This window comes from Cuculus canorus, chromosome 25 (assembly GCF_017976375.1).
Source record: "Cuculus canorus isolate bCucCan1 chromosome 25, bCucCan1.pri, whole genome shotgun sequence".
Taxonomy (NCBI): Eukaryota; Metazoa; Chordata; class Aves; order Cuculiformes; family Cuculidae; genus Cuculus; species Cuculus canorus.
The window spans coordinates 4,898,847-4,914,295 of record NC_071425.1 but is presented as its reverse complement, the minus strand read 5'-3'; the positions used below and the strand labels follow the sequence as shown (position 1 = coordinate 4,914,295).

Sequence of the window (15,449 nt, the reverse complement as noted above, 5' to 3'; positions counted from 1 at the left end):
GATGGGCTTCGAAGGTCCCTTCCAACCCAAACCATTCTATGATTCTGTAACCCTCTGAAGATGGTTTCTGCACATTCGGGCTGAATGCCGGTGATCATGTGGCTGGCACGTGTGAATCCTCTCCCAGCCTGTGCCGTTTGGAAGGAAACCCAGAGAGAATTGGCTCCAGCGAGCCTGGGGCTGCTCCCAGCCCAGAGCTTGGGCAAGCGCGGTGGAGGGGCAGCTTTCTGGGAGCTGTCAGTCCCACACTGGACACTGAACCAAATGGGGTTTCATTTCTTCTTAGGCTAAAGAGAGAGCCAAGAAGCATGTTGTAAAGGTTTTGCCTTTAACACATTCACTAAGCTTTTAATGCTTTCGTTCGATTTTTTATGCAAGTTATGGTGGATTTGAAACATACTTCACTGCACATTGTGCTGCAAAACGGACTTTTAACAGGCGCCTGTTTGAACTGAGCAGTTCAAAGCCGAGCAGAGCGTTCTCCTATAATGGTTCCTTTTGTTGTTCCCTTTTGACAAAAATTAAAATCCCATCTTTTTTTCTGAAGAAAAAGATGTCTTTGGAGAGGAAATAAAAGACAAATCTAAAGGGAAACAGCAGCGAGTTGTCCTCTAAAATAGATTGAGATCTTGGCCTGTGCTAATTTTTGCATGAAAAAGTTCTCCAGGGCCTTTGAGTGCTCTTCATGTGGTGGTGAAGATAAAGACAAGCTGGGTCCTCCATCACCAAGTTAATTTTCTTTCTTTCTTTGGGAGCATCTCCTGCTGGCAAGGCTGGCCTAGAGTCACAGAGTGTTTGAGGTTGGGAATGACCTCTGGAGGTTGTCTCCTCCAACCGCCTGCCACAAGCAGGGCTGTCTTCAAAGTTGGGCCATGCTGCTCAGGGCTTGTCCAGGCAAGTTTTGAAGATTGCCATGGATGGAGAATCAGAAGGGTCTCTGGGCAGCCTCACCCAAGGCCGGGTTCCTCTGATTGTGAAGCACATTCTTCTTCAGCAGGACCTGGCTAGCAGGAGCAGGGAAGGGATTGTCCCCCTGGATTCGGTGCTGGTGAGGCTGCACCTTCAATCCTGCGTTCAGTTTTGGATTCCTCACGACAAGAAGGACAGTGAGGGACTGGAGCACGTCCAGAGAAGGGGAATGGAGCTGGGAAAGAGGCTGGAAAACAGAGGTTATGAGCAGTGGCTGAGGGACCTGGGGTTGTTTAACCTGGAGAAGAGGAGGCTGAGAGGAGACCTTATCACTGTGTGCAGCTCCTGGAAAGGAGGTTGTAATGAGGTAGGTGCTGGGCTCTTCTCCCAAGTGAGAGGTGATAGGACAAGAGGAAATGACCTCCAGTTGCACCAGGGGAGGGTCAGATTAGTCATCAGGAAAAATTTCTTCAGCTAAAGGGTCCTCAGGCCGTGGCAGAGGCTGCCCAGGGCAGTGGTGCGAGTCTCCATCTCTGGAGGGATTTGAAAGACGAGTGGATGTCGTACTTGGGGGCATGGTCTGGTGACAGACTTAGCAGGGATGGATCGATGCTTGGACTCAAATCATCTTAAAGGTCTTTTCCAACCAAAACCATTCTACGGTTCTGTGAAATGCTAAAGAATAAACCTTTTCTCTCCTACTTTTAGGGAAACTATTTTTTAACGGCAGTGGCTGCCGGAGAAGCACAAAGGACAATGAGCCTGTGACAGAACAGTTTAATTTCTGAAAGCTGAGCGCAGATGTGACAGATGAAACAGCCGCAATAATAATACAGAATGTTCTGTCAATGGAAATGTATATTTAAAACCTGTGCAGAGGAACATTTTTCTCTATCAATACAAAAATAAAACATGTCAGTCAGTGCCGAGCGATGCACCCTGGTATTGAGTGAATCCCAGCTGCAAGGAGCTGGTTCTTAAGGAGCCGCGTTGGTGACGCTAGAAAGAAAGGACTTTTAAGAATATCACTTTTGGCATTTTGTGAAACAATAGTGTTACGAGTGGGGGGGAAGATAATGGCATCATTTAGACTGGAAAAGACCTTTAACGCCCTCAAGTCCAACGCTTTGATGATGTGCTCTTCTTGCATTGAAATTTAATTTGCTTTGAAGTGTAGCTTTTCTATGTTTTAAGGTCAGTGGATGCTTTTTGTTAGTTCTGAGATGAGTTTCAGTGGGGATTTCTTTAAAGAAACAGTCCAAACAAGGACATAGGAAAACTCACCATAAAATAATGTTTCACATTCCAAAAGATCTCACGTGTGAGCTGATCAAACATTTAGATGCTGTAGTACAAGGTTGGAAAGGATCTCTGGAGATGGATCCCACCTGCCTGCTCAGAACAGGTTGCCTAGGACCATGTCCAGTTGGATTTGTCTCCATATCTCCTGTGTCAGACGTGTTAGGTCTTCGGTGATCGATGTGGGCTTTGCTGGCCTCACTCCAATGTCCCCATCTGCCTCTTGTGCCGAGGAGCCCAGACCTGGGGGCAGCGCTCCAGCCGGGGTCCCACCTGAGCTGCGCAGAGGAGCATCACCTCCTTCACCTGCCGGCATCACTCACGCAGCCCAGGATGCTCTTGGCCCTCCTCGTCCAACCCTCAAAAATAATAGCACCTTAAATTTGATGCAGTTCGTGGTTCTGTCACTGAGTTAAAGACCAGGAACAAGACAGTGGACAAGTCGTACCCGTCCCATCCCTGGAGGTGTTCAGGGCCAGGTTGGATGAGGCTTTGAGCAACTGAATCCTGTGGGAATTGTCCATGTCCACGGCAGAGGGTTGGAGCTGGATGGGCTTTAAGGTCCCTTCTAAGCCAAACCATTCTATGATTCTATGGTCTTACAGGGCCTGTCCAAAATAACTTCTAAAGCACCTTTTTTTTGTGTGCTGCTGCATTTTTTTGATTTGTTCTGCCTTTGCAGAGCAACCTTTTCCCCACTGGTATGTCTCTTTTAACTTTATCCAGTGGGGAAAGCATGTCTGGACAGGGAAGGGTTGTCTCAGATCAAGATAAAGGATTTCGAGCTTCCTCTTGGCCTGGGTGTAAAACCACTGTTGTTCTCCTTGAATGGAGGAAATGTTTATAGAACATCAACCCTGCAGCCCCACAGAGGCTTCAGAGCAGATGGAAATGGCCCAGAGGTTTTTGTAGTTCTTCTTGTATGATGTTCCTTGCTGTAAGGAAAGGGCAGATCACGCTGTACACTCACCATCCTGGAGATCATCGCTCAGAGGCACAGGGTTTGGAATCGTAGAATCATAGAATAGTTTGGGTTGGAAGGGACCTTAAAGATCATCCAGTTCCACTCCTGCCATGGGCAGGGACACATCCCACTAGATGAGGCTGCCCAAGGCCCATCCAACCTGACCTGGAACCCCTCCAGGGATGGGGCAACCACCACTTCCCTAGGCAACCTGGGCCAGGGCCTCACCACCTTCATGGTGAAGACATTCCTCCTTATGTCCAGTCTAAATCTGCCACCCTCCAGTTTATCCCCATTCCCCCTTGTCCCATCCCCACAAGCCTTTGTGAACAGTCCCTCTCCAGCTTTCTTGGAGCCCCTTCAGGTACTGGAAGGTCGCTATAAGATCTCCTCAGAGCCTTCTATTCTCCAGGCTGAAAAACTCAACTCTCTCCGCCTGTCCTCATGTGGAAGGTGCTTCAGCCATCGGATCATCCTTGTAGCCTCCTCTGGACCCGTTCCAACAGCTCCATCTCCTTCTTATGCTGAGGATTCCAGAACTGGACACAATCCTCCAGATGAGGTTTCCCAAGAGAGGAACAGAGGGGCAGAATCCCCTCCCTTGCCCTGCTGGCCACGCGGCTTTGGATGCAGCCCAGGATAATTGCCTCAGTCTATCATAATTTTTGTTTATTTGTGCTTTTTTTTTTTAGTACTTTTGGTTCAAAATTATAAAAATTCTTAATAAAGTGTGGAATCAGGCTTTTGGTAAATATATTTTATTCATACTTTCTGTGGCTCCTATTGAACATGGAAGCTGGAATCTCTAAGGCATGAAGTAGAAATCAAGCCCGATGTCTCTGCGTTTTCCACAGATGTAGATGTTGTCATTTTGAAGAGTAAAGCACGTTTTAATGTCACCACACAAAGCAAATCCTCGAGCGTGAGCTGTAGGAAGGCTCTTTCCCTGCCGTTCTTGGCGGTGGTGAGTGATGTGTTCCTGGTGGGTGTTTTTCAGAGCTCGGCAGTGACGCAGCGCATCAGCCCCTGCTCCACGCTGACCAGCAGCACGGCCTCGCCGCCCGCCAGCAGCCCCTGCTCCACGCTCCCACCCGTCAGCACCAGCGTCACCGCCAAGGACTGCACCTATGGCGCCGTCACCAGCCCTACCTCCACGCTGGAGAGCAGAGACAGCGGCATCATAGGTGAGTGCTGCGGCCTCCTTCTCGCTCTGGTACACAGAGTCATCGACTGTTGGTTTGACAAGGCTCATTTTTACAATCAACACACGTTTGCTAATTAGCGGGAAGGCTTCTCATTATTCAAGTTAATGCGGCAGTGCCCAAGGTGGATTGTACCCCTCCATCTTCTGTTCATCACAGAGGTGGTGGAAATTGGGATGGATGAGGTTGATAAGTAAATTTTTTGATGCAAAGCTTTGGAACTTCTTTAAATGGTGAAAGAGGAAGTGGGTTTTTTTTTTTCTTCTAATTTTTGGCATCCCATCTCCACCTTTTTGCTTCTTGCAATCTTTATTCCCAATGTATTTTTGCCTCCTTTAATTCTAGTGAGGTTGCTGGCTTTTTTTCTGCCAAGTTTCTCTTTCATTCTGTATCCTCCCCTCCTGCTGCCGCTTGTTTATGGGTGTGGAGCTGCTCATTTAGAGAGACACGAGCTTTTTGGTCCAGCAAGAAAGCTGGGAGGGGCTCGATGGCTCAATATTCCTTGTCTTAGTGTCCTTGTTGGAGAAAAGGAGGCTGAGGGGAAACCCCATTGCTCTCCACAGCTCCCTGAAAGGAGGTTGCAGCAAGGCTGGGGTTGGTCTCTTCTCCCTCGTAGCCAGTGACAGGACAAGGGGAGATGGCCTTAAGATACACCAGGGGAGATTTAGGTTGGATATTGGGAGGAATTTCTTTACTGGAAGGGTTGTCAAGCGCTGGAGGAGTCTGCCCAGGGGAAGCGGTTGAGGCCTCACCCTTGGAGGCACTTAAAAGATGAGTAGGTGTTGTACTTGGGGACATGGTGTGGTGATGGACTTAGCAGGGCTGGATCAATGGTTGGACTCGATGATCTTGGAAGTCTTTTCCAACTGAAACCATTCTGTGATTCTATTATATAGTCTGCAGCCATTGTTCTTTGATATCAGAGGAAAGAGAATGAATGATAGCATCACAGCCATAGTTCGAATACTGTTGGGTTATATTAATATAAATATAAAAGACCAATCACCTCCTGTGCCCTGTGACTGTTACTGCCACCTTATCAGTGACTGTGCCTCAAAAATGATTGCTTTCTTAAGCTGAGCCTTGGGCAGGATTAAATTAACACAATTTTCAGTGAATTTCTGCAGCTGCTGTAGCAGGTTTTTCATTCGAGGGATCTGTATGTTGCAAGTGTAAACGATCTTGAGAAAATAACATGCACTGATTGATTTCTGCTCGCTAACTGTAAAGGTGCAGTGGGAGAAAGGTAATGGCTGTGTAACACTGAGAAGCTCAACGGGGAGAGAGGGGATTCTGCCCCTCTGCTCCACTCTCAGCTGGAGCGTTGCATTCAGTCCTGGAGTCCTCAGCACAGGGAGGACATGGATCTTTTGGAGCGAGTCCAGAGGAGGCCACGGAGATGATCCCAGGGCTGGAGCACCTCCTGTACGAGGACAGGCTGAGAGAGTTGGGGTTGTTCAGCCTGGAGAAGAGAAGGCTCCGGGGGGACCTTAGAGCAGCTTCTGGTACTGAAAGGAGCTCCAGGAAAGCTGGGAGGGGCTCTTGATCAGGGAGTGCAGGGATAGGATGAGGGGGAGTGGTTTTAAGCTGAAAGAAGGAAGACTGAGATGAGATGTTCAGAAGAAATGTTTTGCTTTGAGGGTTGGGAGGCCCTGGCCCAGGTTGCCCAGAGCAGTGGTGGCTGCCCCGTCCCTGGAGGTGTTCAAGGCCAGGTTGGATGGGGCTTGGAGCAACCAGATCCAGTGGGAAGTGTCCCTGCCCATGGCAGGGGGAGGAACGGGATGAGGTTTGGAGTTCCTTCCAACCCAAACCATTCCGTGATTCTGTAAACATCAAGTGGGATGGTCCTTGCTTGGTTGTCCTTGTTGGGTCTTTTATGTTGAGTAATTCTTTAGCTGAGAAGGTTTTACTTTGCCAACATATAGTGCTTAAAAGGAAGCAAGGTTCCATTGAGGAGTGAATTAATATCTTCCTTGGCTGATCAGGAAATCTGGGCTGAGTTCAGCTCCTGGGTGCCACTGCGACCTTCGGAGCACTTCTGCCTGCCTGATAGGGAAATGCAGATCTGTCAGCTATTCTGAGTCGCAGAGTGAAGTAGGTTAATGAATTCTGGGAAGAGTCATTGTGGTGTCGCACAGCCTTCGTTCTCTGCTCCCCGTGTCCCACAATCCAAGCTTTGCCCTGGCCAGCACCAGCCCCTGGAAGCTTGGCTGGGCCAAACGATCAGGGTGAGTAGAAGTGGATGTTTGGTTCCAGCTGGCTCTTAACCTCTGCCAGAGCTTTGGGTCAGCTCTAAGACTTGAATGAAGCCAGAGTAGAGCAGCAGAATCTGAAAAAATATGTGTGTTCTGCTTTTCCGAGCTGCTCTTTCTAATGAGGTTTGTTGCGTTGTGCTTGCCTGGCCCTCATGGTCGGTTGGTGCCACCTGAAGGTGGTGACACCACAGGTTGATGCAGTTTAGTTTCATCTGGAGTTGTGTGTCTGCTGGGAGCCAGAGGAGGGACCAGGTGGCCGTGGCCGGCCTGTCTGTCGGGGAAGTGTCAGCACGATCCTCATTCCTGACGTGATAGGGCACTGAAACATTTTGCTCAGGATTCTAATAAGTCCTTTTCTGAGTAGGTGGTTGATTTTTAAGTCTGAAACATTTTATTTCACCCCTCGCACAGCAAATTCTCTCTTCAAAGTTCTTCTGCCATGAACTTAGGTTTTCCCATGGAAACTACAGAAAATAAAAGAAGGTGGTTTATCCCAAGACTCTGTTAATGGATCCCAGATGGAGGAGTCAGGCAGAAATCTGTTTATGTGGAGTAGGGGAAGCACTTCTCAAGGCTTTCAAGAAGAAGGGCTTTCCTCTGCGAGCATTGGCACCCAAAGGAAACCAAGAGCCGCTTCCCCCCTGCTTCCCTCCTCCCCATTTATTTTGACAATAACATTTTCAACACCTTCTTCTGGCACTTGGTAGATGCTGGGCAGCAGATAGGAACTGGGGGGAAACTGTTTTCCTCTAGGTCTTTTTTTTCCATCCCTCTGCTGCCTTTTGCGAGCAGGAGGTCAGCCCACGCTCAGGGAGGCTGTTTTCCCATGGGACATGGATGTACGGTTTGGTTGTTGCCCTCTTGTTGGGATGGAATTGGGACAGTTTTGAAAGGTGTTCTCTGCATGACAGCGATTCCCTGGAGTTGTCCTCACTCCAGACCAGAGCAGACAAATTGCCCCTGTGCAGGAAGCAAAGCCCACAGCGCAGTGCTTGCCCCTCCAGGAGCACTCAGCTTCTTTGTTTCTGGAGGGTCAGGGATCAGGTTTCACCTCTCCGTTGCATTCCGCAGTTATTGGATGCAGATTGTCTTGTGTGCATTTCCCATGCTTGTGTTTGTTCCCTGCGAGGCCGACTGACATGGCTTTAGTGTGAGCAGCATCACGCAGTGCCTCCAAAGTGTAAATCCATCTGAGATTTCCATGTCAAAACAGCTTCCTAGATATTCTTTTTTTCCTAGATATTTTATATTCCCTGTGTCATGGTTCCTCCTGCTTCGCCCTAATGAGTGATTTAAACTATTAGCTCATTAGCTCTAAGAGGGTTTATTTTTACAACAGGCAATTCCAATATATTTCTTATTTATTTTGCTAAAAGCTCTCAGGTTTGGGGCAAATCTCCTGATGTCAGTCCTGAGTTGCCACAAGCATCACCTCCAAATTGGACTATCATGAATCGCTACTGAATTTCATATTTTACAAACACAGAGGCTTTCCGCTGTGTCCCAGAAGGTTAACGTGCTGTTTGTCAAATATTTGAGAGTTAACATAGGGCAGAAACCAGTTAATCCAGGTGGGCAGTCAATCCTTATTCCATTATGTTTAACTGCTTTTCTCTGTGGGATTTTGCATAGTATCAAACGGTTCTATGCGCGTTAAGCTCGTTTTACATCTCTCTATCTTTAACACAGTGTTAATTTGTCAAAGTCAGATCAGAGTGTGGCTCTTCAGACTCATAATGAACTGCGTTAGGAGCTGAACTACCCACGGAGCGGTGTAGAGTGGGCATTGTGGTGGTGTAATCTGAATGTAAAGAGTGAGTTTTAAGCAGTCAGGTTTCCTCTATGACAACTCATCCTTATTGGAGTTATTCCTGTCCATTTGTGTGTCATTCTGATATCATTTCAATTATTAGAGAACAACCGTGTCGTATCTCCAATCTGCCCAGCACCGGGACTATTTCATGCTCACTGATGACTTTAATAACCGCATCACTTGGTTTAGAACAAACTAAATTCGAACTCTTCGATCCTTTACCGTCAAGGAAAGCGCAGTCTCCTTCCATTAAAGGGGTAACACAAACATTACAGGATCCAGATCTTCACTTTCAGCCACTCCTGTTTGTGAAAGAAAGAACTGGGAATGGGAGGAGGAGTTGAGCCAAGAGGAGAGAGCAGAGCGAGTCAGCCTTTTCTGCATAAAACAGAATGGCTGGTGAAAATGCTGACCCGGCTCCAACCTCGGGATAACTTCCAGGAGTTTTTTGGCTTTCGCTCTATAAAAGCAGCCAACTGTTAACGCTCAGAATGTGCTACTGGAAAGAAAACTGGTCAAAGGATCACGTGCTGCTGCAGGGGAACCTTGCGCTTCGCCTCCCCAGCAGCGGACGGGGCAGTTGTGCTGCTTGAATGCAGCGGAATATAAGGAAATCTCCTGCAATTTTTGTGAAGCCGCAAAATAGCATACGGAGCATTTCTTGCCGGTGTGGAAAGCTTACCCAAGTGCTTGCGATGCTCAAGGAGCACCTCGTGTCACTGAGCAGCGGTCTCCAAGGATGGTAAAGAATGGCTGTTTCCCATCTAGGTCAAAAGAAGCGTGGCCAGAAGGGTAAGGGAGGAGATTCTCCCCCTCTCCTCTGCTCTCATAAAACCCCACCTGGAGTGCTGTGTCCAGGTCTGGAATCCCCAACATAAGAACAAAGTGGAACTGTTGGAATGCGTCCAGAGGAGGCCACAGAGATGATAGGAGGGCTGGAGCACCTCTGCTATGAGGACAGGCTGAGAGAGTTGGGGTTGTCCAGCCTGGAGAAGAGAAGGCACCAGGGAGACTTCAGAGCAGCTTCCAGTGCTGAAAGGGGCTCCAGGAATGCTGGGGAGGAGCTTTTTACAAGGACATGGAATGATAAGATGAGGAGGAACAGCTTTAAATTGGAAGAGGGAAGATTTAGATTAGACATTAGGAAGAAATTCTTCTCAATGAGTGTGGGGAGCCCCTGGCCCAGGTTGCCCAGAGAGGTTGTGGCTGCCCCATCCCTGGAGGGGTTCAAGGCCAGGTTGGATGGGGCTTGGAGCAACCGGATCCAGTGGGAGGTGTCCCTGCCCATGGCACAACCATTCTGCACTTCTATGATGAATCTAAGATTCTGTGATCTTCCCTTACAAGTGCTGGGACTTACTCAGATACAGAGTGGAGCAACGCTTTTTCTTAAGGTGAACTCCTGTGAGGGTTCACGCTGTGCGCCGTTCTTAATCACTATGAGGATCATCAGGGAAAGAGGAATGGTGTTAAAGCAGCTTTAATGGAACCAGCAAACTGCATAACATCCCTTGCCCTGCCATGGTGTAGTTAGGTCCAATACCATGTAGGCCACTTGCCTTCGCTTGGAGTTTTCCAATGAGAACTGACGAGCCCCGTTCCTTCCTGGAGGCTCCTGACATGGAGCTTTTTCCATGTTCTTTTTTTGCTCTTTTTCACCCTGACTCCTGAGCCCTCGTCCGGGTGCTGCGCTTTCCAGATTTATGAGCTCGTAGGTTAAAAATAGGTTTGTTAATAAATTCATCTGGAGCGCGTGCTAAGCGGAATAGATGCTGCTGACAATAACACAAGATGGATTTGTTTGCAAGTTTAACTGCTTTGAGGAGGGAACAAAGAGCAGCTCAGGAGGCACATCAAGATAAATTTAACTCAGGTTAAATATTTTTGTGATCGTGCAGCTGAAGCGTTTGAATTCTGACATTCTCATCAGTATTGTGAAATGCTCACTTAATAATGAATAAGATTTCTAAGAATTACAGATCTTTTTTAAAACTGAGCCAGCTTCCATTTGGGCTCATTCCCCAAAGGAATTGCTCCCAGAATGATTGCTTTTATTGATGACTAATGAGCTTTTGTTCCCTAACGCACCTTCATCGCGCAGGGGATGGAGCTGGCAGCTCAGAAGGTGAGAGGGGAAGCTGCTTACCTCTTGAACACAATTAATGGGGTCGGAGAATCCCAGCCAAGTCAGGACATGAGCTCTGCATCCCCATTCAGTTCCCTTTCCTTTTGATTTAAAGGAGAAATTAAGCAGAAAGCAAACACATGTGTGCACACGTGAGGTGCTTCATGGTGGGTGTCAGGGGTGAGAAACCATCAACAGTTCTACCTTCCCCCAGTTTGGGCACTGAGGCATCAAGGGTTGGATTGAACACCAAAATCTGGCCCATGAATCCGGGATGGATAAAGGGTCAGCTCCGGGTCTGCATTAGGTTCCTGGGAAAAAAAAGGAGAAAGAAAAGTGTTTAACACTGATGGAAGCACACAGAACTGATGTCCTCAAGGTGTGAAATTTGCTTTGGTTCATGGCCCAGCCCAGTAGATGGGAAAAAAATTGAGTGAAAAATTGAAAGCAAGAATCAACTGAACAGACCGACCAGGAGAAACTGGAGGGAACTTCAGCGGTGTCACTTCCCACGGTGCTATTTTGGGGACTGTGATAAGTGTCTTTTCTTTACAGTTTTAGCTGTTGATGGTGTGAGATTAGACAGGGCTCTCACCTTTTGTTTTAAGAGCAGCAAGATTTTAACCTTCACAGTTAAGAAGAGCTTCCCAGCGATCCAGGCTTGCCCTGACAGTTCGTGCCAGGTACCCAAATATCTGCCCTCCCCTCATAGGGCTCCTCTCTGCTTTCTTGTTTAAACCTTACCATTTTAAAACCAGTTTCAAGACTGTGGTGGACTTAAAGAAGAGCATTTGGCCTCGGTGGTGCGAAAGTATGAAACAAAAGTTAAGTGGTGTTGATGAGAAGCGAAAATAAAGAAGGATCCAAGATGGTAAAAGGTGGGCAAGGGAAAGAGGGCACTGGAACCAGAAGGTGCTGGTTTGGAAATGGTAACAGTCCTACTGCTAAAACCCAGCAGTTGTTGTTGTTGACCCCCTTCCAATTTAAAGCCATTCCCCCTCATCCAATTGCTCCAGGCCCTTGCAAAAAGTCCCTCCCCAGCTTTCTTGTAGCTCCTTTCAGGTTCAGGAAGGAACTGAACTTCAGTTTCTGAGCTGAAGCGTTGTGGATCTGCTCTGTCTCAGGAGCAGGGGGTTTGTGTTGAGTCCTGTTCTGACAGCGGGAGTGTCTCGCCCTGTGAAACGCTGTGTAACGCAGGTCTGAGCCCTCTGAGGCCTTCACACCGTTCTTCACACCATTCTTCATCCGCTTGTCAGCCGGTGCTGCAGGGAATTCAGGTTTAGAAAAAACAAACACAGGGTCAGTGTGATGCTACTGTCAAGGTATTTTTCATTATGTTTCAAGACCTTTTGTATGGTTACTGTGATTTACAACACCTCGAGGCTTGCAACAGAAATAGGTTTACTTGTTTAATATCTGTCTCTTCACAGGATTGTTTATATGAATTAAAGCAGTCATTATTTCCCCCCACACACACTACTTCAGACCAGTGTTGTAAGAGAGATTAAACAAAGAGCAGTGTGGATTCTGACCTCGAGCCTTGAGCAGGGCAGACTCTAAGGATTTGGGTGTTCTTTTGCATGGAGAAGCCTTAAACTCCCTGACTGATGGTGACCAGCAGAGTAAAAGGACCGAGCTCTTGGGGGCTTTTGTGGCATGGGTTGCACATAACTAACCAAAGCTGCCACCTTCCCTTGGAAAATGGCATGAGGTTCAACAAGGCCAAATGCCGGGTCCTGCACTTGGGGCACAACAACGCTGTGCAGCTACAGACTGGGGGAAGAGTGGCTGGAGAGCTGCACGGAGGAGAAGGACCTGGGGGTAATGGTTGACAGCAACTGACCATGAACCAGCAGTGTGCCCAGGGGGCCAAGAAGGCCAATGACATCTTGGCTTGGATCAGAAACGGTGTGACCAGCAGGGCCAGGGAGGGGATTCTCCCTCTGTACTCAGCACTGGTGAGACCGTACCTCGAGTACTGTGTTCAGTTCTGGGCCCCTCACCACAAGAAGGATGTTGAGGCTCTGGAGTGTGTCCAGAGAAGAGCAACGAAGCTGGTGAGGGGCTGGAGAACAAGGGTTACGAGGAGCGGCTGAGAGAGCTGGGGGTGTTCAGCCTGGAGAAGAAGAGGCTGAGGGGAGACCTTATTACTCTATAACTACCTGAAAGGAGGTTGTGGAGAGGAGGGAGCTGGGCTCTTCTCCCAGGTGACAGGGGACAGGACAAGGGGGAATGGCCTGAAGCTCCGCCAGGGGAGGGTCAGGTTGGATATCAGAAAAAAATTCTTCACAGAAAGAGTCATGGGGCACTGGAACAGCTGCCCAGGGAGGGGGTCGAGTCGCCTTCCCTGGAGGTGTTTAAGGAACGGGTGGATGAAGTGCTCAGGGACATGGTTTAAGGAGTGTTAGGAATGGTTGGACTCAATGATCCAGTGGGTCCTTTCCAACCTGGTGATTCTGTGATTCTGTGATTCCTGCCAGGCAAACTTATCTCTTTGGCAGCTGAGTGGTCTGGGGTGGCACGGTGGTGTTTAGGCGTATCCTTCTTTGGCTGAGTTCACAAAGGCTTGTGTAGACCAGGGTAAAATATCGATTATCCTCCTTGTAAACCGGTGCACTTCAGCTCAGACAGAGAATCATAGAATGGTTTGAATTGGAAGGGACCTTAAAGTTCATCCAGTTCCAACCCCTTGCCGTGGGCAGGGACACGTCCCACTGGGCCAGGCTGCTCTTGCGTCCCTGACAGCCACTGGCACATGTGGCCCATGTAAGCACAGCCCATCAGCTCCAGCGTAGCAAGGCCCAGACACTGCGATGTTTTGTTTTTTCTCACCAAAGTTATGATTTCTGGCTGGATTCAGCAGTGGAAAGAGCTTCACAGAAGTGGATCTTCTCTCCCAGCATTCCCAGAGCCCTTTGCACACCGTGGTGTGTGCTCTGTCGTGGCACCCCTCGCCTGACGTGTCCCATCACGTAGCCTGATGCGCTGGGTATTGTCTGTTAGAGGCTCAGGGCTGAAAGATGTGCCTCAGCAGATGGCTTCGAGCAAAAATTCCTGCTCTTTGATGGATTTGAGGTCATCAGTTTATCTTTCCCAAATCTCGAGCACGCCCTTTGTTAAGTGGTAGCACTCTTTGAGCTTTTGTTTGATAACGTTTCCATGAGTTTAAAAATCATAGAATCATGGAATGGTTTGGGTTGGAAGGGATCTTAAAGCAGGACCAGGATTTATTAGCTTTTTTCCTTTTTCCCCCCCTTCATTTAGAGAAAACTTCCTTTGGCACGAATTTATTCTGTTTTCCCTCAGTTCAGTGCATTGGCAGATGCCTGATTTCAGCTGCTGGTGTGTTTCTGCACGGATTCATTAGACAGTTACTGAGATTGGTTTCTAAAATTAATGGATTTTAATGGATGAATGGATTGGTTTTTTCTGTACCCAGATGATGGCGCGTGCCCAGCCCTGCAGAGCCAGGCTTTTAGATCGAGACTTTCTAGTTTAAAACGTATTTCTCAATATTAAAACAATTGGAGGGAGCAAGAGAAATCTGTGAACATCTGTGTCTTGGTTTTATCTGCTTTTCCTTTGTTAACGTGTAAATCTGTTTACCTGACAGCAAACTGATGTGTAAATGCTGGTTGTGAGCAGCGGCATGTGTTGGGTTTAAACTTGAAGATCAAACATTTGATTTTTAGAACACTTCACTGTGATCTGAAGCTGTCGATCCCACTGCGAAGCCAAGAAACCAAACACTGCAAAATGAAACGGTCGAAATAGGGATTAGAGCTGAAGCTGCAGGAGTTTGTTGGGATGGATAACGAACAGGCACAGTAAGAGTTACGGGTGCCATTTACTATGGCTGAGTGAAAATGATGGATTTGAGTGGATTTGGCGAGTAGATCGACAAGCACAGGGCACAGAATATCGTGTTGAATTTCAGGGTTTGGGATAGCGGTAGGGATGTGTGTGGTTGGGGCGATGAAGGGTGATTGATCGCTGGCTTGTGAGCTCCTTTTCTAAATCCTCTTTTTTTCTTTCTCCCAACTCCCTCCCAAGGCAGCGAGCGGGGTTGAACACACTCAGATCAACTGGGATGGGCATTGGGACCTTCCCTCAAGAACCAAGAGGTCTGAGTCTGACCTTGAACAAATACGGGGGAGAGTAAAGATGAAAGGGAAGCTCACAGCCCAAAGGGAGCATCAGCCAGGGTATAACTGCATCAGAATTCCGGAGGGAAAAGACTGACAGGGAGGAGATATTAGAGTGTATCAGTACAGTATTGTCAGCTCTTGATGGAAAAGTCAATATAGTAACAACCTGGAGCTGTAAAAGAGAATCACAGAATGGTTTTGGTTGGGAAAAGGTCTTTAAAGATGATCGAGTCCATCTGATGATCCAGCCCTGCTAAGTCTAACACCAGACCATGTCCCCAAGTACGACATCTACTTGTCTTTTGAACCCCTCTGAGGATGGCGCCATAACCCCCTCCCTGGGCAGGCTCTGCCAGTGCTTGACAACCCTTTCAGCAAAGAAATTCCTCCCAATATCCAACCTAAATCTCCCCTGGTGTGTCTTGAGGCCATTTCCCCTTGTCCTGTCAGTGGCTACCAGCGAGAAGAGGCCGACCCCCACCTCGCTGCAACCTCCCTTCTGGAAGTTGTAGAGAGTGATGAGGTCTCCCCTCAGTCTCCTTTTCTCCAGACTAATAGAATTGTAGAATGCTTTTGGTTGGAAAAGACCTTTAGAGTGAAGTAATAGAAGGGAAAATGTGGGGATTACAGTTAAAGCTTCATAAAAACCTGCTGTCAGTCAAATGTGAGATTGGGTTCCATCTCTGAACCAAACGATTCCAGGAGAGCCGGATGTCCCTGTGCATCGGGGCGTT

At 48.0% G+C, this 15,449-nt stretch overlaps 1 protein-coding gene across 18 annotated transcripts in view; it reads left to right on the top strand.

Annotated features, from left to right (window-relative positions):
• Positions 1-15,449, top strand: part of TANC2 (tetratricopeptide repeat, ankyrin repeat and coiled-coil containing 2) — a 225,301-nt gene that overhangs the window by 125,685 nt on the left and 84,167 nt on the right. For all 18 annotated transcript variants that reach the window (XM_054088176.1, XM_054088191.1, XM_054088186.1 and 15 more), the window contains one exon: positions 4,170-4,356. In XM_054088176.1, coding sequence (XP_053944151.1) covers positions 4,170-4,356 — 187 coding nt within the window. The remainder of the gene's footprint in view (positions 1-4,169; positions 4,357-15,449) is intronic.